General features: G+C 39.1%; 1 protein-coding gene across 1 annotated transcript in view; it reads right to left on the reverse strand.

Moving 5' to 3' along the window:
- Positions 1–353: 353 nt before the first annotated feature.
- znrf1 (zinc and ring finger 1) overlaps positions 354–25,542 on the reverse strand; it is a 46,851-nt gene continuing 21,662 nt past the window's right edge. Inside the window, exons 2-5 of the mRNA XM_026312368.1 lie at positions 15,997–16,092; positions 4,813–4,918; positions 3,698–3,788; positions 354–2,402 (exon numbers count right to left, since the gene is read on the reverse strand). Coding sequence (XP_026168153.1) covers positions 3,731–3,788; positions 4,813–4,918; positions 15,997–16,092 — 260 coding nt within the window. The 3' untranslated portion in view covers positions 354–2,402; positions 3,698–3,730. The remainder of the gene's footprint in view (positions 2,403–3,697; positions 3,789–4,812; positions 4,919–15,996; positions 16,093–25,542) is intronic.

A 25,542-nucleotide genomic window follows, 5' to 3' on the forward strand; every position in this document is an offset into this window, starting at 1 on the left:
TAAAAACTAGAAGTCCAGTTGCCATGACTCAGCTTTTAGATAAGTTGTTTTAAACAACTTCGTGTTGTTGTTTTCATTCTATAGTAATAGATAGATAGGTATAGATAAAATCCTCAAGTTTTACCCCGAACCAAAGATGATAAAGTAGCATCTGTTGCTCCTAAAATGAAAGATAATTGTAGGGCTCTGAAGCCGTTAGGAAGCTCCCAGGTCTGATCAGTGATTTCCTGCAAACCTTTAAGATTAGGTTTGAAAATTCTCTCAAGGGCTGGATTTCCCCCAAAGCATCTGGGTGGCACTAAGTTCAACTTTTACAACAACTTAAAACAATGGAACAATATCTTACGAGTGTAAGAGTTGGGACTACCATGTCTTTTTATTGTGAGTGGTTAAACAATATTTATCATAAAGTGCAGGGAGGAAAAATCCACACTTTTTTATTTGTATGCTGAATCCTTCTGAATGAGGCAAGAATGAGAGGCAAGAATGAGAGTTAACTCGAGTGAATTTTTTCCTTTAAGGACAAACTATAGTTCTATGTCCCATAAATATACAGGAGTAATACAAACTATATGTCTACAGGCTGACAGTAATCTTTAAAGTCTTGAGGTTGGATGGGAAGCCCAGTGCCGGTCTGTTGTATAAGTAGTATCTGGATCACAAAATGAAAGTCCAAAATAAAGTCTGTCATCTAGCACAATTTATTCCACCATTTGTTTACAGTAGTTTTCTAAATGCAGTTTGTTTGTATGTTGTCTTGGCAGAATGGCTTGGCATTCTGTGTGAAATGTGAGTAACACCCCACATAATTCGAATATTAAACAAATATTGTTAAATATGAACAAATGAATAAATAAACCCCGTTTAGTGGATCCACAGTGGGACTACAGAGTCCTTTTTCGGGCCTGAGTGGCTCGCGTCTCCAGTCGCAGACATCCAGACCTACTCTTGCAGAAACACAATGTGGGGAACCGAACAGTAGCATGAATCACACACTCAAACACACATGCACAAACAATCATATGCACGGAGACACACGCTCTCATATTCAGGGCTCTCACGGGAAAATGACTAATCATTATCACATGAAAAATCTGGCAGATCTAAAAAGAAAGAGCCAAGAAAGGTTACCTGTGTAATTTACAATATGTCATGTTGCTTCTCTGCAGCTGTAAACATCAGCAAAGTAAAGGGAGGACTGCCAGTCACACACACAGGGAACATGGATATCTAGACTGTAAACATTTCAATACACAGACACACACAGCACTGACCCAGCCAGCCCTCTACAATGACCTTTCATACTGTCTCATACACACACGCAAACATACCCACATGCACACCCACACACCCACTCACTCACACACACACACACACACACACACACACACACACACACACAAGCTATCTGCTCACTGTTCCAAGCTCTCTACCACTCACACACACACAGTGTACATACACATTCTGGGTGAAGCCTGACACCAGAGCATCCCAAACACATGTTATACAGCAGGAGCGTAAACTACATTGCTGGCCCCTTCATCCCTCCCATTCAGAACTGAGCATGCTCAGACTGTTCCTCTCCAGCTCCAGTCCATCTTTAGAGTCCCCCCTCCTGTACATACATAACAAGCTGGCATCCCAGTTTTTTTTTTTAACCCTCCGTCCTTCCCTGCCTGCCCAAGTGTGCATCATATCAACCATAAGAAGCATTTTGGGGGCTTTTTGATTTCATTTTTATAAGTCCAATTGACAAGGAGGGACACGGAAGCAGGAACTATGATAAAGAACCACACTGGGACCCAGTCTATTATGGAAGGACATCACAGAGTTGGAGTCCCGTTGTGAGATGACAGGCCCATCGAATATTGTACAAGTCTTTTTCTTAGCTTTTACAACTCAACAATCCTCCATTTGTCGGGTTCTTCCTCCTCTTCTCATCCTTTTCTTCCTCCATACCTTCCTCCATCCCTTCCTCTTCCCCCCTGTCCCATCCCTGCTCTGCTTCCTCTCCTTTCCCAGTTAAAGCCATGGGAGGGTGCTGCAAGGACCTGAGCATGTCAGGGAGGCAACTAGCCACCGATGAGTTGGATAGGAAGTTGAGGCCTGATGAAGCCCTTTAAGGGACTCTGTTCACCTGCACACATGGGAGGGGAAGGAAGGAGGGACTGCAGAGTTATATCTTCAGCAGACAAAGTGGGGGAGGGAGGCTCAGGAAGGGCCCTTTTAATGTACAATGGTTTGACAGTCACGTTCTCTTTTTTGGTTCAGTTCATGAGGGATAATTATCTTGGTTAGGATGATGGATTCTGTCAGGATAAGTATGGGTTGATCACTTTGATTGTTTCATCAGATTTGGTTGCATCTGTGTCCAGATATCCATGGCAGGACCACAAGATGTCCTGCAGACATAGAGGAGGAAGGGTGGGACAGAGACAGACAGACAGACAGACAGACAAGAAGGGGATAAATTATGTGTGACTGTAATGACATCAAAGATGTCAGAGTAAGCCTTGTAGTTACATATTGTCAATACATACCAATGGATGAAAAATGCTTTCATTGGTTTAGGTAATAATGGTTTGTGTAAATTGCAGAGATGCACTCTCACTAAGATGCACAAAGCAGTGTATTAATGTGACTATTCGTGCCAATATTTATGAAAAAGAATTGTGTATCTAATTGTTTTGCAATGCTAGCAGCATAACTCTATGGCTGGTCATGTCTCTGAGTGATAATGAAGTAATTTAGTACAGTATATTTATAGTGCCCAAAGGATGAATTCCAATGACTTTGGTGCGTCTTTAGTCTGTTTTAAATCTAGTGCCACCATCCAGTCAAAATTGGAATTTGTTAGTGTTTGAACTTACATCTCCATCCTTCCCATTTGCACACTGTGTTTAGCAGTAATTAAAATAGTGAATATTACAAATATGCCGGCTTAATAACAGTATTGTTACTCTGAACATGCTAGATTAGTGACACTAGCATTTAACTCAAAGCACTGCTGTGTGTGAGTATAGCCTCATAGAGGTACCAGCATGGCTGTCCACATTTACGGGCTGTTCACACATAAGGATTTTAAACAAAATGGAGGATGAGCTGACCACTGCAGCCTCTGACTTTGCAATTCTATATGACATGTCTTTACCAAGTTATAGGGACATAAAAAAGACAAATGATGTATTGAAACGAGTCAAAGACATTGTTGGTGTGTGCAGCAGCAGTAGATACATCAGAAAACCAGAGTCTAGTTGGAGCAAAGTGTGTAAATTATACGCCCAACACAACACATCCCCAGAACTCCAGATTAATGGGGGGCCACTCTCTTTGTATCCATATGTGTGAATACACCACTAGGCCTGTCACACTATGAATTTATCCTGTTGAATGTTTGATCTATTGCTCTTTTCTCATTTCTGCTCTGTAGAGCATTGATTAGCTTAGCCTTTGAAAGGCACTGTACAAATGAAGATATTATTATTGAAAGTGATATTAATGCCCAAATGCAAAATATATATGCACATCAATTAAATCCACTAAATAAATGAACAATTTCTAGTTATGTTTCATTGCTTTTTATTCCAATTTCTACACAAAATTTATATGAAGTCAAATGCATGCAGTACAAGATAGGCTTCTGTAGGCTGGTTTACATGCACATTGTTATCTTTCAATAATCTGCAAAAGGGCTCACCTTGAACCTTTTTATAGTGGGTCTGGTGGACAGTCAGTCAGAGGGGTGTTCAGGGCAGGACCGATTGATCTCAAACCATGAGTCTATACAGCTGCAAATACACACAGTCACAGAGGGACTAAATTATTCTGTATAACCACAGCTCTATACAGTATAGCTACAAATGCACATTTGCACAGCTGACTCATCAGAAGGCCGGTCACCAGGACATAAGAAAAATTACAGCTGACAAAGTATTGATTAAAGAGTAAAGAGAATGACACAATAAAACAAGAAATATAATAAAACAAGAACCTAAGATGACAATTGTGTTATATTTATATTTATACATATATACATATATATTTATGGTATTAGCTTATAAACACATAAATAAGACACATAAAATGCTTTATATATTTCTGGAATACACACTACCAGTCAAAAGTTTGGACACACTTTACCACTAAATTGAATGAGAAAAGTGTGTCCAAACTTTTGACTGGTACTGTACCTTAACATATAAGCACTATTTTACAATAATGTAGCAACCTGTTGAAAAGGAGCTGTAGTAATTGTACTACTTATGAATTCAAACTCTGTGTATAGAAACACAACACTGTATACTTATTATTTTTTAAACAGTTCTTATGCTTTCTTTACGCTTAAAGGTGCTTTTTTGTGTCATTTTCTACCATTTTTTGTCAAAATTTTTAAAGCCTATTTGCTACACAAAAATGGTGTAATGCTTTGTTTATATAAATGACTAGGACTAGGATAAATACTCAAGTTGTGGGGAAATCTGTATGAGACCCAGTCAGAAATATGACTTTAGAGAACGAGATCTGCTACCAGTCATCTCCAGCCTGCTGTAATGAATTATTTATGCTAATTTTCAGAGTTAATGTGACAGCGATATGTTGATGTTTAGAAATGCTACATACAGCACCTTTATTACCCAGTGATATAATACAAATATCTTCTAAATCAAAGACAACCAGTACAAGCCAAAGAAAGTCTTTACTGGAGGCCAGTAAGTAGAATTAATTAGAAGAAGTCAAAATTATATAATCAGACAGTGATTCAAATCCATGTGTGCGTGCGTGCATGTGTGTGTGTGTGTGTGTGTTTGTCACCTTTTGTGGTAGATGCAGAGGCACGGCAGTCTGGCTATGGTGTCCCCTTGCTGCAGTTCCTCTAGACAGATCACACACTCACCGGCATCCCTCGCCAACACATCATCTAAGGTGGCAGGCATGCACACACACACACACACACACGCACACACACGCACACACACACACACAGGGCAGGACACATATCAGTATGCACCAGAAACAGCAACAGTTTCAGACTCTGACAGCATATTAAATCTAGCAGAGAGCAGCAGTGAGAGCAGGTTGGTGCATTACACACAGAGTAGATACTGCAGTTAGTTTGTGCTTGTACCAATGAACGAGTTTTATGATAAATTAGGAACCTTGAGTCTGTTCCTTCCAGAATAGAGAAATAATATGTCCATCATGTGGGGATTCAACACTCAATATTTTTATTTTTTAGCCATATAGTAATGAATGCAGGCTCTTAAAACACATTAAATGGCCTAGACACTTTCAGGCTTTAAAAAGAAAATATGTTACATTTATTTTACAGAAACTAATGCAGTTAAGGGAAGAAAGAAAAATGAAACCTGGCAATATGGCAAATGTTGTGTTACACTATTTCACAGCAAATAGATAACATTCTGCTTTATTAAGTTTTTTATGCAGCTAATAGGTATTTAAAGAAGCAAACAATTGCAATATACATTTTTATGGTTAAATTTATCAGATATAACAATTCCAGAGAAAAAGACTGCAACTGATGTCAACTTGAAGACACCCTGAGGTGTCCCTGCAGGTGACAGAAATATTTGCCAAAGACATGCTGATACTATTCATCCCTTTAGGACCTGAGACAACTTCAAAACCAAAATCAGATTTTAAAGTGAAAGCTACTCTGTCACACACCTGAAGGTGTCATCTGACAAAAAAAAAAAAAAAAAAAAACTTGCTCACAATGACAATAGTAACATGGTGATGTTCAGCAGGTACCATGTTATTTTTATCATGTTAGCATGCTGATGTTTGCCATGAGCTCTAAATAATAGTAATGGTATGTTTTGCAAGTAGGGCTGTGCCAAATGTCCAGTTTTATTTTGCATCGTAACAAGATTAAGGTCAATCTCAACAATAAGATTTCACCATTTTTAATTTAATATGGACAGGTCTTCCAGCCAATCATGTAGCAGAAATATAAGACTCAGAAGTGAAACACAAGTTTAGCACATGTTTACAGTTACCACCCACTTGTGTTATAACTTTGCTCTAACAACTGATTCCATCATTGTTCTGACACAAAGCACAAGCAGCCAATGATAATGAAAATAGCGCCGCACTGAACCAGTCATGTGGTTGGAAGAGAGTTAGAGCAGTTAGGTTGATGCACACAGCACAGATCGTGGAGGAACAGCCAGCAGCAGCTCACATGCTAATGTTTGGCCTGTTGTCGCTGTGTAAGCCAGTACGTCAGGAGTAGGGCCTGATTAAAGAGAAGATGAACAGAACAGAAAATGTTGATGACAACTCAAGTGTCAGCGTTAATGATGAAAACACCCAGACAGACACAGCCCAGGGGTCAAAAGACGAGAGCAATGTTGAGAGCAAGGGTCTGAGGACTTTAGTAATGTGGAGATATTCCAGATATTTAGTCTGACAACCAGCAGAGTAGCATGGACTGCAAAAATAGATGTGTATTTGACAAGAATATACGAATATACAGGTAATACCACTAACCTTTTTTTTTTTTTTTTTTTTTCCAGCAGTGCCATCCTCCGGAGCACATAAAATGCAAGACTTTACAGTACCAGACCCAAACAATCTTATATCTTTACATGTCACTTAGGAGTAAAAAGGAACCTTTATGTTTGACTGAAATAGTGTTTTGGTTTATATCGAGATATATCGATATCAACTGATATGAAAAAAATTATTGTGCTAAGAATTGTTTGTCCATATTGCCCATATTGTTTGGTCATGAAATAATCAATCTCATCCAGGATCTGAAGGAAGTCAGGGGATCACCAAGGTCAGTATGATAGATTATACAGAAACCATGAATGTCTGGACAAAATTCTGTGCCAATCCATCCAGTAAGTGTTCATTCACCGAATAAATAAAAAATGGGCATGATAGCCTGGGAATCAGCAACAGTGGATTGACGCCTCAGTGTGAGAAGAACAGTAGACTCAAAGGGAGTTCATGTATTGATTAGGCCTCTGATTGATTAGAAGGACAAGTCCAATACAATCTCCTCACATGCATAAAAACAATCTGCATGGAAAATACAAAATATGAGCATAAAGATTAAAGAAAAGGTAAAAAAAGCTTTAAAAAAATATAGCCTAAAAGTTGATGTGGCTTGACAGTTGCTGACCAACAGTGAAAATGTGTCAAATATGTATTCATATTTATCAGTCTACATGGATTTAGCCTTATGGATTTTGTAATAAAACCAAATTTTGAAGTGGAGATTAATGACACCTTGTAACTGATTTCTTCCAAAAAAAAAAGGAATGTCAACCAACAACTGAAAAAGTAAAAACAACAGATATGAAATATTGTAATTATTATATGAATAATTGTTGCTTGTCTTTTAGTAAAATTACCATTTTTGTAGTTTTAGATACTAAATGTTTTTTAGTAGCAGTTTGGCTTCTTATGGTTGACATTGTCAGCTTGCATGTTTTACAATATGATGATTTTCAAACAAACAATAACAGCTGCATTGGCTATTGTTTTGGTCACTTAAGGCAGGAGTTAGAAACATGATGCTTATTCAGACATCAGTCAGTCTGCTATTTGGTAGTGGAGAGGTAGCAAACAGTGTGTTCTTCTGACCTGGAAACAGCTGCCTATTGCAACTTAAGGAGAGAAAAAAAAAGGTCCCATAGAGCCAAAGAAAGTACAGGCTGAAACCACACATTGAAACACCAAAAAAAAAATTCTTTTCACAGTTCTGGATAAATGGATATGTATGGTCTTTAAGAGGCCTGAGTAAATACAGTCTACTACACATCTTATCTGAAGAAAGGGTGAATTGCTATTGCACTACAGCAACGTTCCACAGAGGGAACTTAATCTTGTATGCCAATGCCAATTTCATACTGGGGAATATTTCTTTCTGTCAAATGAAATATTTTTGCAGCACCGACATATTCAGTGGTGAGTGATTAAAAATCTAGATAGACACACAAACACAATATGGAACAGAAAAGGAGAGGGGGTTGTGAGATGAAATAAAAGACAGAAGACATGTGCTCAGACTGCAAATCAGCTTAGCTCCTTAACAAACTCCCATAACCCCTCTCTCCTCCTCCTTTCTCTATATATCACTTCTCTCCTGACCCCTGTCCTGCCTTCTGTTGTTCATTGTAGCACATCCCTCCATCCCGAAAACACCCAGCAGTTCAGCTGCTCTGCTCCTTAAAATTCCTTACCATACAAATCTAATCAGGAAACACTCCGAATTTAATCAGCTCCCCAAAAGTCAACATAGTCCTTTAAGTTGCATAACTTTGCTGATTTGATAGTGAGTGCAGTGTGTATTAAAGCTAAAGTCAGCACCTGATGCAGGCCTTAATAATAAAGTGAAGAGGATTGTTCATCTGGATAAAGTTAGTGTCCGAAAACATCACAGTGCGACCTGAGTTAGAACTGGATCAGATAGGTACTTATACCCCTTCATGTTCTATGTAATTATATAATTGTATGATTTTATTGTTAATTTGTAAAGACTTTAATGATCTTGCAGCTATATAATGAACCAGCACATGACCTGAAATCCTGTCTCCCACAGCTGAAAGTAGGTCATTGCAGTACAAAGCTATTAACATACCCTACAGAACAGGCTAAAGTAGAAAAAGTGATGCTAGATGCTAGGTGGTGCAAAATCAAATGATAAAATATATTATTTGTCCATATTACAATAACACACACAGGTTTTCCTCTACCTGGAAATGTCTTTGCCTGGTTGTCTGCCAGTTACACACCCTGCCTGACTGACATAAAGAGCTTTTTTACCTGCTTTGTCCTGCTTTGGCATGCAAGCTTATGTGTTAAGACATTACATGCACAAAATTATGATTCATGAGTGTATAACAGGTAGTTAATGACTGAATAAAAGAGGAATTTTGAACAGTCTACTAAATTTTTCTTGTCATTGGTCTGAAGATTTGATTGTATGAGCTCTGTAAAAAAGTAAGAGCAGATCTGAGGAGATGGGATGTGAGATGAGTGTACTGCTCTCAGGTTGAGCAGACTTACACAGGTCTCTCAATCATTAGCGCTCTCCTCACCTGCCCCTGTTTCCTTCTTGACTTTCAGCTGTCTCTCCTGGTTGCTGGCTTGCCAACAGACATTTGGCATCCAACAGCTTCACATCAATTATGAGTCAGAGGAGTCGTTCTTTGCATCTCTAAATCACAGCCTAAACTCCCTTTTTCTTGTCACTTTGTCTGTCCTCCAGTGACCTGTGCTCTTTACCTTTGGCTCTTATTCTGAGTCACTCTCTATGGTCTTGCTACCACCCTCCCCCCTGATTTCTATATCTGTATGTGACCCCCTATCACTCTCTGAGCGGTGGGTTATATTTAGTGGAAGTGTTAAAATATCATCATGCAAAGTCAAGCTCATAAGCCCAGTGGTCAGCTCATGTGGAGCCAGTGTGCTACCTACAGTATAACCCTCACCTGCATCATACAAACTAATGCACAGAGCACACACACACACACACACACACACACACAGTACAGGCACATAGGGAAGCACAGAGGCATTTTGATTAATTCAAGAACTGCAATCTGTAACTTTGTTTTCAATCAGGGCAGCAAAGATGGGACAGTTAGTGTCACATTTGTGAAGTTCATTACTCTCATACAGCAGCTATTGTTACACAGTGACAATGTCAAGAGATCTTGAGCATCAGGAAAGGTGTAATAATAAAATAATGATTAAAAACCTTAAATAACATTTACTGTACTTTTTCTGTTTTGTTTTTCCCCTTTTAATCACCTTAGCATCATCACAGTTATTACCTCAAAATTTGCTCTTCTTACGAGACAAAACCTAGTCAACAAACAAACCAAGAGCTCAGAACAAGAGCTCAGATCAGAATGCATTTTCTTTTAATTTTTTTCCTTTCATAGATCAACAACTACAGAAAACTGCGGTGGATACCATGAGTTAAAACAGTCCTGCAACCTATGGCAGGTCATTTTTCACACTACAGATAATCTATACATAAATGTTCTAAATACTTCAAATTGAATTGAATTTTTGATAAATTACCCAGCACATACTTGATGTCAAAAATAAGAAGGAATATTGTGCAACTGCATAAGAATGTGATGTGAGACTCTTAAAAACTGAAGTTGTTCACTGTCTTAACTAGTAATCATCATTTGCAGGTTTTTTGTCTTTACAATGTCAGTATTATACTGCAGTTAAATGAATTAAAGGTTTGTATAATATAAAGTAGGCCAAATGTTAATGGTCAAATGTTAAAAAAACCAATTGTGATCCTTTAACATATTTTATTACAAAAGCAGAAAGATGCATGTGCAGATGATTTGTAATTATTAATAACATACATACATTAAAAAAAAACTACTGGGCTACACTCACACGACAGTGCAGTCCTTCAAATGTCTTGTATCCCTGCATCTGTTGCACAGAAAATGTGTGTATGGCCTTGCTCAGAGATGTGCTGATCTGCAACAGTCAGTAGGCCCAGGTGATAGACAACAGACAACGGATGCCAGAGCATGCTGGGAAATGAGATAAGCTCTGGCTCATTTTTGTGGGTTTCAAACACCCAGGAGAACAGAGAGAGTGGGAGACAGGGAAAGGGGGACAAAAAGAGAAATTACAGAGATTACACAGCAGGAAGAGGGACAGACAGACAGACAGACTCACAGAGGACAGAGGGACTGAGGGAGAATGTGAGAGTAATTTGCTGGAAATAAAGAATGGCAGGACAGAGACAGCAGGAAAAAAACAGAGGAATTATGGGAGTCTTTCTGCTTTTACCCTCTCCCCTCTCGTCTGTTATCAGCCACCAGGGTACTCCATCACTCTGGATCCCATCTTCCTTAAGACAGTTTCACTCTCCTCTTTCTGACCATGTCATTCAATCTTCTTTCCCCACAGTCTGAATTTAGCTTCAGGCTTGAAACATACATTATTTTTTTACTGCGCTGGCCTTGTGGGCCTTGCTGACTGCTATTTGTAGAGCTGTAAATTTACTTTCCTCCTTTCCATCCCTCTAACAACTTAACATGATTTAGTCTGTGTGGTTACATTATCATTACAGTCAGAAACACAACTTCACTGTCCACACTGTGCATATGTACAGAAACGCAGACTCATACAGGGTGACCTTCAGGCTGCAGATCAGACATACATGTGTACCGTCTTGAGTCAAACAAGTAACTGTCAATCAGTGAGATGCTAGGGGCCATGAACAGACATGGCTGCTGTCAATCATGTGTCTCTACAGCAACCAGGAGTGGCAGCCCAGGCCATAATTAAAACAGCAGCCTGCACAAAGAAATACACAGTAGACTGGAAGGTAGGCAATGTGCCCGCAGCAGTATTATTATATTACATGGACACGGAATAACAATAAATATGAATGATGCTTATTGAATGAACCTCTTGGGCAAGCCAGCAACAACTATAACAGCTCCAGGTCCTAACTATGCAGCGACCATTTGGCTTTTAAAACCATGAAATTTCCTTTTACACAAAAGCACAGAGAACTGAATGACACAAAAATTAAAAACAGAAATAAGCACTATGAAGTGTCACCCTGACAACAGCTTGAAAGTGAAGGTCTGAACAGAAGATTGCTTTCTCTTCAGCAAGTGACAAAGCAGCTTGTTATCAGAGCTGCACGGACCGGGCCTAATGTTTGGATACAAGGGAGGAAATCCATTCCGACCAATGGTGTCATGGGACAGGTGGTGGTACTAAATCATAAACAAAAGCAGCAAACATTTAAATTGAATGCATCTTTTATTTTTTTTTTTGTATTTCTTAATTTATTTATTCAAATTAAATACATCTTTGAAAATGTTTAATGTAGAAGAAAACACATTCGAAACATCTGTTAGACATGTGAGTAACATTGTAAACACAAACTTTCTCCTTCACAGGTTCATCCGAAGATGAGCCAGTAGCAGTCAGTCAAATCAAGTTCCTTTCTTTTCACCACAAAATTTCCACTTTCCTTGATGAGCTGTGATGGAGAGATACATAATACATAACTCCTTTCTAAAAGCACTTTAACTTTGGTATATATCTCCTTAATTTCACTAACTCCAACTCCTGAAACTCCATGTTAGCTTTTGATGAAATTTCAAATGCATTTTCACACAGAATGAAAACTGTGGATTTTGTGCCCCATTACTTAGCATATAATGGACATGAATTAGGAATGGAGCCAATCCCAGGTGACAATGAGACATTGAGAGGCATGGTATCACCTGGACAGATCGCCAGGGCTGACACGCACAAATATTCACATTCATACCTAGAGACAATGTGTAGAGCTGAAGTAAGCCAGTGGATGTAGTGTTCCAAGCTGTGGCTGAAAGCAAAATTCAGCACAATGATCAGATTACTAAGGACAGGTCAACCTGGGGTCTAAGTGTGATCTGAGACTTACCAGACTAAAGAACTGAGTCAGAAAACAGACACAGTATCTAGTCATCTCAAGGACTTGGAAATGACAAATGATGATGCCAGTCCAGGATGATGCCCTTCAATCAAGCCACCAAAAATTTAGAAAGCCGTAATTTCATTGCTGCCAAAAACAGGAAAGATGGTTTGGACGTGGCATACTATACAAAAGTCTGCCAAACAATAATTCAATATTATCTGCAAAACATTTAGAAATTGTTGCATCCACTCTATCTGGATCAATTATTCCTTGATGGCTTCTGTTCAATAGTATGAGGAGGCTTCACCAAATCATGTCTCTGGAAAGCTCAGTCCTATACCCAGTGCCTCCAGTTTAGTTTTTTGTGCCTATTTTTGCCTGCCTGGACCCTGAGTAAGTCTGTTTCTGCATTTGTCATTATGGGGCAACACTCTCACATGACAAATTTTACTTACTTTCTACTACCTCTACTGTTTCTTTGTGTACTGCAAAATCTTTGACATCATTAGACATTATAAGACACCACACAAAATTACGCCATAAAAACTGCCTGGGGACAGAAACATAGAAATGAAGTTGGAATTGGTTGGGGAAGCACCCGCAGAAGCAGAAAAACACCTAAATCTTATTATCCTTCCTGTGGCATGATCCAGCCTCACCCACAAAGCTAAATAATGGTATGTAAATTCTTATGTCACATTACAAAAACATTCAGAAACAAATTGTCATTTCAAGAGCAGCTTTTGTACCTTGTTCAATATGGCACAATACAGCAGACTGCAGGAATTCTCTCTCACGCTGTTTGGCAATAACATAATAATAGACAAATTTACCAAATCACAAAGAATAGGAAGATTTGACCATTTAATGCGGTTAGAGACAGATACTTCTTAAACACCTAGGTATGTAATGAAGAACACTTTTCTTCAAATTTCTCAAGAAATACTTTGACAATACTGTAATTATGAGACAGAAGTACTTTGGTAGGTCTGATCCTTCACTAACCTCATCATTCAGAACTCCCCCACCTCTGCTGAGTGAGTAACATCATGGATGGTCTCATCAGTAACATCCAAGCCAGTGACATCCAGAGTTATAAAAAAGAACTCTTAGACAGAGGTTATATCCCTCACTTCAGATTTAAAGAATGCTCCTAACAAGCTCTGCTGATCTCTGTTCGCATGATTGTAGAAAAGTAGTTACTGGAACCATTTAATTCAGCACTAGTAATTATGAATAAAAATCTGCCTGCCCTGTTATTTGTTTGCTGGGCTAAGGTTACACAGCTCCAAAAATATGAAATTATAGAAGGAGATTATGTTTAGGATATTAATTATTAATTATTTTATTCAACACTGCATTAAAATACTAAGTGGGGTCTCTTTTCTAAAAAGTAGAAACATGCAGTATGTGTTCAGTTGAAAGTAGTAGAAAAAAGTAAAATAAAATCCCTGGAGTCTTTTTATGATCTCTATCCACCTCAGTGACCCCTTGGATTTTCCACTAGCTGGTACATAAAATATGCCACAGAAATACAAATAGGTAATAAATTAAAGGAAAAACCAACATGCAGTGTCTTAGTGAAGTGTTGGTACATGGCGTGCTGCTACAATAGCTCCAGTGCACCTGGACATTAATTCTACAAGACTCTGAATTCTACTGAGAGATGGACAACATTCTTCCAAAACATATTCCCTCATTTGGTGTTTTGATGATGGTGGTGGAGAGAGCGTCTTGCACATCACTCCAAAATCTCCCAGGGGTTCATATGGGTTGAGCCCTGGTGACCGCATTAACCACAGCCTATGATTCACGTCACTTTCATACTCATCAAAGAATTCAGTGCTCCCTCATGCCTGTGAGGCATGTATGAATGGGCACACTGTTACCCTGGAAGAGACCACTCCCTGTTTTCAACCTTGTATTGATTTGCAGTGGAGCCAAATCATGCCAGCAAAATGCCCCCACAGTGTAACAGAGCCATCAGAAGCCCCTCACTGTAAGGGTTAAATATTCACATTGTTCCTTTCACAGCATGAAGTGAAGGTTCATGGGACTATAATATAAAACTGGGTAGTTTGGCTATATTAGATTAGTGGTAATACAAGTCGTATCGTTGAACAAGCTTATTATGACCCTTGTAGTGTTAGCAGTAGCATGGAGCAACTAGTGATCTACCAGTGACTCTATCAGTGTTTGACCAATCAAACAGGTACCCAAAGGTTTGCTGTGCTGTCTTAGGATTCATTACAACTAACAACTAAGAGGTAGAGTACAGTCCTTCCAAAATATCAAGGAGGATATCAAGAAGAAGAAGAACAAGAGCAGGGCAGCATGGAGAGGCAAGCTAATAGCCCCACATAGCATCAATAATGCCAAATGAAAGAGCCTGATGTGCTTAGTTCCCACAGCCCTACACTATTGCACGCAATGGCTTTTTTTTTCACATCACATGCAGACCCAGTGACACCAAGCTGAGCATAGATCTTCAAGGTTCCCAATGGTAACCTGTATTTGTATGATGACATAAATCCAAGTTGAAAGGCTCTGCAAATTTAAGTTGTTTTTCTCTCCCTTTTTTGGCCCTCATTTAATTTGATTAATTTGTAAATTAGACTGAATAAATTTTAAATGGTTAGACTCGCCTTGTGAAATTGCTTAGTTGTTGCTGTTGTATGATTCTTCTATGAAACTTCCTGCTGAACCAGAAGTTTAAGTTTCTTTAGATGGCATTCAGCCAGTACCTTTGGGTACCTGATGATGTACTAATGCTAACAGTCCCTTTTATTTGTGTCATTAAATCAGTAATACAGAATTGCTATGTTTCAGTTAATAATAAAATGTTTAGATTCTTTCCACCTGCTTGTTTTCACACCTGCAGTCCTTTGTTGTTTGTGATCTGGACCACGAAACAAATGATGCATGGCTGCATTTTCGTCTTGTTCTTTACAAACAAAATAAAAATTGCAGGCTTAAGTCGAGCACCGTCCCACTGAGGTAAATCAAATTCTGGTGACTGACAGCAGATCCTGCAGCACTTTACTGTGCTTCATGTGTTTATCTCTACTTGTGTCATAGGGTGCAGGTGGAGAAGCAGGAAGTGATTTGGAATCTCACTTGTGGTTTTTGGATCAAGAATACCTTTTCAGGCAATCTCAACAAAGCCTGGGAGAGGGAGGGACCCAGGGACTGCCATCCAGCTTCAGTTGGTTGTATTCGCAGAACTGGATGAATGAACATGTCAGAATGTGCAAACTCATTCCATGAATTTTTATGATTTTCCTCATTTCCCCTCATTCATATTTATCATATTTTGGAAGGACCAGCTTGACAATGCACGTCAGTCTGTAGCCCCACCCACCTTGTCATGAATATTTATCAGTACAGCAGTAGGAACAGCAGACTTGGCACAGTGTTGGAAAGACCAATAAATATGAAAAATGCCAGAGCCAAAATCAGTTTGCTATTTAGTAGTACACCCGTGGGCCTGTCTTTTCAATATCTGGCCTTTTTTATATGAAGAAACTGTAACTGCAGACACAAACAAAGGTGTTGCTTACCATTATAGGAGAGGCGAGGTTTGCTTAAACACATGATGAAGTGAACTTCCATTTCACTGGATGCCACAGACTTAGAGCAGACAGGACACTTAAATCCTAGGAAAAAAGCAGAAACAAGATTAGTGAAAAATTAAAAAAAAAAAAAAAAAAAGAGCCTTATTGTGCTGTGTATTTGTACAGCACATTTAAGGGGTAGGGGAAGGGGTAAAAGGCACTGTCTGATGTCTTTCCATGTAAGAAAAGGCAAAAATGTGTTTCAGATTTAAATGATCATACACAATTAATGATCTAAAATATGACACAACCCTGGTATGGATGCTGTGTCACATCTCTCTGTGGTATCGCTACAATGCACAGAGCAGCCTGGATGAAACAGTCCACTCTGAGAGTGGAGCTTTTTAATAGTAGGGATGTTTTAAGCTTCTTTAGTTGTGTGCTTCAGTAACTTTAAAATAAAAAGTTCCACCCTAGCCCTAAAAAGCCATTGTGAACCAAATATCTGTAGAAAATATACTGTGCAATTTGTGGTCTGTAGCATTTCATGTTTTACATCCCTTACATTTGGCTAATGCTCTTTACAGCTAGTTTTATAGCACATTCTACATGTCCATTTATACAACAAACTAATGGAAAAGTCGTCTTCTCCCAGCACATCCATTTTATAAATGTTTCAAGTGATTATTTATTTAGAGTTTTCCTAGTGCAAAAATTCCTCATTGTATGTCTTTGCCATGGATTGATACATCCCAGTCATTGCAGGTGTATTTCTTGCACTTAATTTAGCTACCTCAGACTACAGATTAGCTTTGGTTAAACATTAAAGTGCGTTCAGATTACATTTTAGAGAAGATACACCTAAGATACAACTACATGCTAAGAGAAGCAAACTTGCCACACTGGAGCAAATTTGGAAGACACATCTGCATGAATTTAAACTGTTCAAACTTCGATTCCCAGTCATGTCTTGGATGTACATAGTCAAATAGAAAAAGAGAGAAACTGGAGGAAGATAACAGAAAGAACGAGTTTGTACTGAGTTCTGACATTAGAGTGTCAGAAAACCAAAAGCACAAACGCAAACAATAGTCTGCGTGTATGATGCTAGATAGCTAGAGCTAATATCTGTACAGTTGGTACAATGGTTGTTTGGTTGGTTGTTCAAACACAGACTGCAAAAATATCCCATCAGTCAAACTGACATGAATTAGGCAAGGCAGCATTCTTTCTAAACATTTATTATTACATTATTTTTACACTGTTTTCATGTTCACTGAGAACATGAGAACTCAAGAAACTTTCCAATGTAGCATATACATACATGGAAGAATCGTATGTCGAAAACAGGCAGCACGGTGGATGTGTGGTTAGCACTGTTGCCTCACAGCAAGAAGAGTCCGGATTGTCAACCCAGCAGGGTTCTTTCTGTGTGGAGTTTGCATGTTCTCCCTGTGCTCGTGTGGGTTTTCTCCGGGTACTCTGGTTTCCTCCCACAGTCCAAAAACATGTATGTCAGGTTGATTGGTGACTCTAAATTGCCCATAGGAGTGAGTGTGAGTGTGTGAGGTTGTTTGTCTCTATGTGGCCCTGTGATGGACTGGTGACCTGTCCAGGGTGGACCCCTGCCTTTCACCCAAAGAGAGCTGGGATAGGCTCCAGCAGATCCCCTTGACCCTGGTTAAGGAATAAGCAGGTATAGATGATGGATGTATTTCTAAAACAAAAAAATTCTTTGTACCATAGTGCACCTATCACACGACAAATTTTTTTATGTTAAAACAAGGTTTGCTAATTGGCTTCTTGTACTTTGCTTTAAATGCATTCATCTGTGCATGTTTGCCCACTTTTATCCTTTCTCTACACTGTCACCCACGCTACTCTTCTCTTGCTTGCTTTATAATGTCATAGCTGTCTCAGTAATCCCCTCCTGTGCTGTTTGGATGGGACCCATTAGGCCTAACTATATTAGTTTAACACATAACAGATAATTAGATCAACCACTGGGCCACATGAGCAGAGTTTGCACACAGCCAAAAACAGACATGACTGCGCTGTGATAAAGGGGCGCTCCGGTCAAAACAGCAACAATCATTTACTTTAAATAGAGCTCCAGGATCACTAGTAGACATCAATGTGATGGGTTCTGTTGCCCAATTAGTTGAGTTTTGCAGACTTAACATATGTTTACTCGGGATTTAAATTGAGTGATTCAATTGCTGAGGATCGCTGTTTTAAGGCAGGACTTTAAGATATGAGGGCAGGGAGGAAGAAGCATCCCTGTAGAGCCACACAGAGGAGACACACTGGCCAACACAGCTTTAACATCCACAGTGAAAGAATCAATTACTTGCTAAATTCAATATCCCAATAAGCATTAACTGATTTTATTCCTCCCATTTACTGTAAAATATGAATAAATGGCTGCACCATTTGTATTATCACTCTATACAGTAGACAGAGATCTTAATAATGAATGAGAACAATGATTTAGCGGTTGAGGGTGAATCATTTTACCATGTATTATTCTTGTCAAAGCGCATTAAATATCAGCAGCCATAATTGTTTGATGGCATGAGGCAACACGAAGGAGGCACAAAGCAACGATTACAATCAAATACAAATGCTGATTTAATCAAGATGATACAAGTAAATTAACGGGAGTGCAGAATATCTGGGTAAAATCATAATCAATAAATGAAACAATGTCCAGCCTTCATGTCTTCATGATAAGGCTAAAAAACTGGTCTTTAAATACTAATGAAAGGGAAAGATCTAACAGTCAGTGACAATGTCCAACAACAAAAAATGTCCCGGTTTACATGTTGTTTGGACGCCTAATAGGGGGTGAGGAGCTCAGGTGTAACAATATAGTGCATTAAAAACAAATATGTTCATCTAAAAATCAATTCTGTACTTCACTGGTTTATTGCTGCATTTTTTTTCCAGCTAGATTACAGACTCCCTGTCCCTGGACAGGAGTGAGGGTTTATTTTAAATGAGGCAGCTTTGAAATCTGAATTTGTGTGCATCTTGATAGCCTGACCTCTGTGTCTCTCAAAGCTCACAGTTACAGAGAAACTCAACAAGAGTTGGTTTGAAAAGACCAAGTCAAACAGAAACCTTACCAAAGCTGTAGTTTTCAGGGATATTTTTACTCTGCCACTCCTTATTAGTTGTATTTTTCTATTGAGAAAGTAAAAAAAAAACGTGCTAGTGCTAAATGGAATGTAAAAAAGGGAAGAACGTTAAATGCCAAACCTGTACTCTGAAGTGTGTGTGGCTGTAAACACAATCAGCTGTTTGGCTTAGATAAGTTGCACAACAATGCCTCAAATCTGAGATAAGAAGGTACAGTTGTTTGACAGTTTGTTAGGTTGCACACACATACACACAAACTCACTATACACAGACACCCCCCACCACCGCCCCCCTGCCCCCAACCCAACCCCCCATATGGCAGCTGACCCACTTTTCCCTTGGCTGCTATTTTCAGATGCTCCATAGGGACGAACAGAGAGTGAAATGGAGGAAATGAGTGAAAAAGACGTGCAGAGGGAAGGTGAGAGAGTTCAGGTGATGGAGGAGAAATGAAGGTTTATGATACAGGATCCAGCAGGACTCAGCAGTCAGGGAGGTGTGTGTGTGTGTGTGCGTGTGTGTGTGTGCGCGTGTGTGTGTGCGCGTGTGTGTGTGTGTGCGTGTGTGTGTGTGCGTGTGTGTGTGTGCGTGTGTGTGTGTGCGAGTGTGTGTGTGTGCGAGTGTGTGTGTGTGTGTGTGTGTGTGTGTAGCACCACAGATCCATGAGAACATTTCATATTCAAAGTGCACATAAAGTAAAATAGTAACAAAAATAAATCACAACACTGGATCATAAATTAATCATAGTGATGCCTATGTGAGATGTGTGTTTGGATGTGTGTATTTGAGCAGCTTGTGCCAGTAATCCTGTATGGTACACTCCAATGGTTTGGTTTATGTCAATTTGGCACATTTCTCTCAAATACTGTACTTGACTGCCATCACAGCGGTAAACTTCACATGCACCAACCATGGTGCTGAATTACACCAGAGACTTACAGTGTTCAGTGACTGCTGCTGAGGAGGCAGATTTTATAGTTTCTTTTGGGAATATCGTGATTTCTGTTTCTGCCTCTCAGTCAAGAGGGACAGTAAAAGGGAGATTTTTTTTTTCCTACCATCTGATATGACCCACAGGAGTGTTTCCTTTGAGTCAGCTAACTCTGTATGCTGTCATATTTACAGCAGCCACTAGACAAGACAGACATGTTGTTTTGGGGACATTCATTGAAAAGACTGATGCTGCAGACAACTGTCAGTAATAAAACATTAACTATGAACTGTACAAAACTGCTTACATCAACAACAAATCACTATATGCATAGTAATCATTAAAATTTTAAAATGCAGAAATGCAAAACCCCAGCTCATTTAATTTCGTATGTCTTTTATAGTGGCTGCAGGTGCTGCATATATTTCCTTTCATACAACAAGAGCACACACTTCAACCAAACTAAATCTTGTGTTGCCCTGTTTTCGGGGAGCCTCTGTGATGTTTTTGTGATGAAAACCATCAGTGAATCCAAGTTGCACAGAAAAGCAGCGCTATGATGTGATACAATAATTAACATTCAGCGAGTGGTGCGGATCAAAGCCGGCTAATGACTCAAATGCAAAATTTGTTGTTAGGCTTCCAGTTTGGATTTTCCTGCAGCTGGCTCATCACTGGGCTGATAGCATCCTAATAAATCATGGTTTGTGTTAGGTGGACCAGCAGCCATTCCTCACTGGTCACCTTTAACTACAGATGACTTTTCATAAAAAAAAAAAAAATATATATATATATATATATAGTACTACTATAGTACTTTTCACATGTGTAACTTGTATGTTACAAGTGTGAAAACTACATTACAAAAGTTGGGCAATTTCCATGATACATCTATACATTTCAAGGTATGAAGGTTTTAGGAGAACCACTGTTTAATGGAAATTGGGGAAGCTTTGGGTGAAATATCTTTATTTCATTTAATCTGTTTCTGGACCTCTGCCAAGAGAAAAAATAATGATCAACTTTGTGTCAGGGAGCAGCAGCATTTTTATCAAGCAATGGACAGACTGGATGACTTCAGCTTTTATGGAGAATGGCTGGATTTCTCTGTTCAGTAGGACATGGCAAGGGACTCTTACAATTTGTTCAACCCAAATTTAGAAATGAATCCCAACACACTAACTGCATTTTTTGAAACAGTACAATAAAATGTATTCTATAATTCCAACCCACAGTGCATCTGTCCTTCAATCTACCTATCCGTGAGGTAAATACACCAATAAACACAAGCAATGCCTACATGAACATATGCACGCATGCACCCACATACATCTTGCTTTAGTATTCAATAACAATTGTAAAAAAGGCTAATAAATAGAGCCGTCACACACTGTGCTGAAGATCTATTAAATGCCTATGGATAATTTTTCCAGTCAGCCCCTGCACAGACAACACACACACTCCTGCACACACTTCTGAGGCAAGGTCACGCAACTTAATGCATATTTCATCGCTTGGCAGCCTGGCCCAGCCCAAGACCCTGACGCAGCTCCCAAATAACTACTGTCTGCTGATGAAGATCTCAAGTCTAACAGTGACACTTGTGTCTGGGCAATGCCACAAACTGTCTGTCATAGGCAGTGGAGCTATAGTCAAACAGCGCAGCTACACTGGGTATGAAGTGTTTGCACAGATTGGTACTTCTGATTCCACTGCCTCATTTATGAGCTGCCATGTTTGTTTTTACACATTTGGCATTACAATTTGTATTGGCTGTTCTATCGAAGTCAGACAGGGAAGACAGATATCAATTAAATGTCAAGGACAAATACTGTATACAGTATGTCCAGAATGTGTGTTCAAGAGAAAATGAAAATACACCTTTCAAAAAACTCATTCAGCTGCTACAACACTGCTTCAACTTTGCAACTGCACTATAAAGTGCAAGGCTTTTCGGGTGCTACCTGCAGTCAGTGCACCCAGCTGTTTTTGATCAAGAAACATGAAGTCGTAAGCAGTTACTTGTACTGTAGCTGGGTGAGTCGTGTACCCCACTGCTTCTGTTAAGCTAGACTCAACATGTTTTGGAACACGTCTTGAACAGGACCTTTTCCAGGAGCACATGAAAATAAACAGACCTGATGTATGCTGACAGGGAAATTAACAGTATAGTGGCTTGATCGTTAAAACAGAGATTATTAAACAGAGCAATGTATCTTTGTATTTAAAATAATTCTAATAATCTGAAGTCTAACACAAAGCAGCCTCTTGATGTCTAAATATGTCTGTCTCCATGCCATTCATTTCACTGGTAAATTCAGACATATTCACACTGTGAGGGGAAGCTCTATCTGTCAGACTGCTCCTAACCCTAACCCATACACAACAAAGCAAAAAAAAACAGCACTATTCACTACAGCTTTAATCAGAAAGCCGTGCTTTTACAATAAGGTTAGAGACAGGGGAGAAATCTAATTACTGACCTGCTGCATGTATATGCACATCTACAGCAATCAGGTTACGCTGTATGTTCTTCAATTGCCCACATAATGGAGAATCTTATTACTTCACAGCATGTAAACACATTGAATGTCTTGACAGATTCAAAAGTTTATGCTTTATGTACTTGAATTCAATGTTAGGAGCAACGCTTTCACCTACTTAAACATTTATACTTCAAACCTAAATGGTAAAAACTGCCCAAAGAGCAGGGTAAATCTATTTATAGCAAGGAAGACACAAAATTAAAACAGTGTGATTATAGTGTTGCTTCACCTGTCCTGTTACTAAAATAGAATATGGGAGGTTAAAAGATAAGCTCCCGTTCCCCTCTTCCCTTTTAATCCTTGTTAACAGAAGTTCTATCAGAAAACAACCAGTGCCAGGATGATTTCTACATAAAGCTGTGTTTTCAAATATCCCTCTTGCAATTTGGTGAGAATATCCTCTGATTGTAGGAGAGTGTAAATAGTTAACCAGTCAAAAACCAGCACTTGAACTGCCTTTTAACAGAAGGGAACAATGTTCTTCCTAACAAATATTATGTAGCCTGCTTGTTGAGGTTGATGTGCCAAGATGTGAGGTAAGGAACAGACAGTAACCGATGTCTGGTAGGAGTTGAGATGAGGAGCTAGAATAGACCAGACAGCGAGAGTACTTGGAAATAGAAGACGTTTATTTTATTTGTACTTAATTTAGTTTAAATTCAGCTGAATGTGGCTTTATCTTTCTCCTGGACCACAGCTGACAGGGGAGCAGTGTGGCTACACCTACATAAATGTGTATTATTCCACAATTATCCCTGAGGACAATAAAGTCTTCATCTAGAGAACGTAATAGCCAATAACAGTGTGGTAGCAGTTGCTGAAATAGTTTAGTTACTGGTAACCGTTTTACTGTCGATCCACTTCAGACCTTTAGATTTTGATCTCACTCACGCCGGGTTTACTGACGCTGCTCATGAAAAGTGCAAAGATGTCATTTTCCACCCTATCCATTAAACATGTGGTGTCACTACACTCACTAAAAGAAATATTTGACTCTACTTGACTTTGAATAAGAGGTGCTGACTGTTTGGTCTTTGTTACTTGCCAGTGCTAGTTACTTTGGAACATTTGTCCTATCCAATGCCAACCCATACTGCTCTTAGTCCTGCAAGACATTCACTAATTATTCTACAGACATGTATTGCTTATCCTGTTTCAAAGGATAAACTGAGCTATATTTAAACTTGTTATTGATTTTTGGACTTCAGTCACCTCATCAGGGCTTGTTCTTCAATAATAACCTTAATTAACAACTTTTAACTACTTAAAGGTCACTGTTCTTACTTTGGATGAGTCAAGTATACAGAGCTCTGGAGCCAATAATCTGCTCACCCAAGTTGAATCATTGGTTAAAAAAAATATTTGCGGTTACTTTCAATGTGCCTGTATTCTCAGATGAAGTGAAATTATCTGAGCGCAGAAAATTAAGAGCTCTCAGTACAAGCCACGACAGGGAACAAAAAAGGTCTAACAGTGCATTCACACACTTGTGTACAAAGTATTTGGCAGTATCTGGCTTCTCATCAATCTGTAGTTCTGGGAGTTACATACTGTAATCTTCTCTGACTGGACAGTTGTTTTCTGATGTATCTGCTGCCAACAGAAAGCAACAATTGCAGCAATTTGTTTCAACAAATGTTCTTTTGTAACTGTGCCTTCCATTATGCTGGCAAAAGAAAACAAGGACGATGGCAGAAAAATGTATACGAGGGCGGACTGTGTGAACATCTTCAAGGTATCCAACTAAACATGATTACCCCACTTTCCCCATGGGTATACTGGACTGTTTTTGTGATGGAGGTGGACAGGTATTTTTCTCTGGTGCAAAGAGTTTATTTCCTCAAAAGGGGCAGTTTGCTATATACTATAGGTGATGCTTGGGTGACCCAGTAGGAGAAGAGGCATGGTATATGGGGAGGTGATTGCAGTCCAGCTGTGCAGTGCAATCCTGGTAACAAGAATGTGTGTGAGTGTGAGTAGCACTGTCCACCAGAGAAGGTCAGCTGTTCAGCACAACTTTGTATATCTGTCACATCCACATATGATAAGAAAATTAAGATACACTTTACTAATTTGCAAAGGCAAATTCAAGATTCATATAGACTTCCTTAAACTTATACCACCCCTAACATTGCTTTTATCTTTTTACTTTTATTTTACATTTGCCAGCAATCTGACTTAATCATGCAGACACGTGATTGTCTGCAGGATGTATTTGGCATTAAATGCCAGCAAGACAGAATTAAGATTAATAAGTGATTTTTATCACCTACATAATCCACGACAGTTAGTTGGTGTGCACTGACAGCCTTTCCTTTACTCTGCTGAGCCCTGTACGGCCATCTGAAGGCAGCATGTACCTGTTCCATCTGCAGTCTCTGACTGGAGTGAAGTTGTGCACCATCATGCCACACATAGGGCAGATCCACTGGTTATATTTTTCACTGTTGCAATCAACATATTGATGTGATATTACATTTTAAAGTGGTATTCCAAAAGAAGTCTGTGTCAGAACTTACAAATCCACATGAATTTGTGAATCATACCCGGACGGTTTTGATGTTACAGTATGAAGATGAAGCAGACAACTATTTCATTATCAGACTGTCAGCAGTGACATGGTCATGTAAACCAAGTACAATTAGATTCAAAAATCAATAAATATTTTAGACATAAAAAAAAAATACAACATAAAACACCTAGACTGCTGTTTTAAATAATAGGTAGAGTAGAGTGAAAACTCTATTGCATATTGTCTTGCATGTTGCCCATACAGAACAGAACAGCACCAAGCAATGGAGTGCATTAAACCAGTGTTGGTCCAGAGCGGCTCCTGGTTACCTGCATGTCTGTGTCTTCACAGTGTGTTGGCTGCTGCCAGCCGGTCACCTTAGGCAGCTCCCGTTCAAGTGTTGTTGGAACTTTACCTCTTAA

This window comes from Mastacembelus armatus, chromosome 6 (genome assembly GCF_900324485.2).
Source record: "Mastacembelus armatus chromosome 6, fMasArm1.2, whole genome shotgun sequence".
Lineage (NCBI taxonomy): Eukaryota > Metazoa > Chordata > Actinopteri > Synbranchiformes > Mastacembelidae > Mastacembelus > Mastacembelus armatus.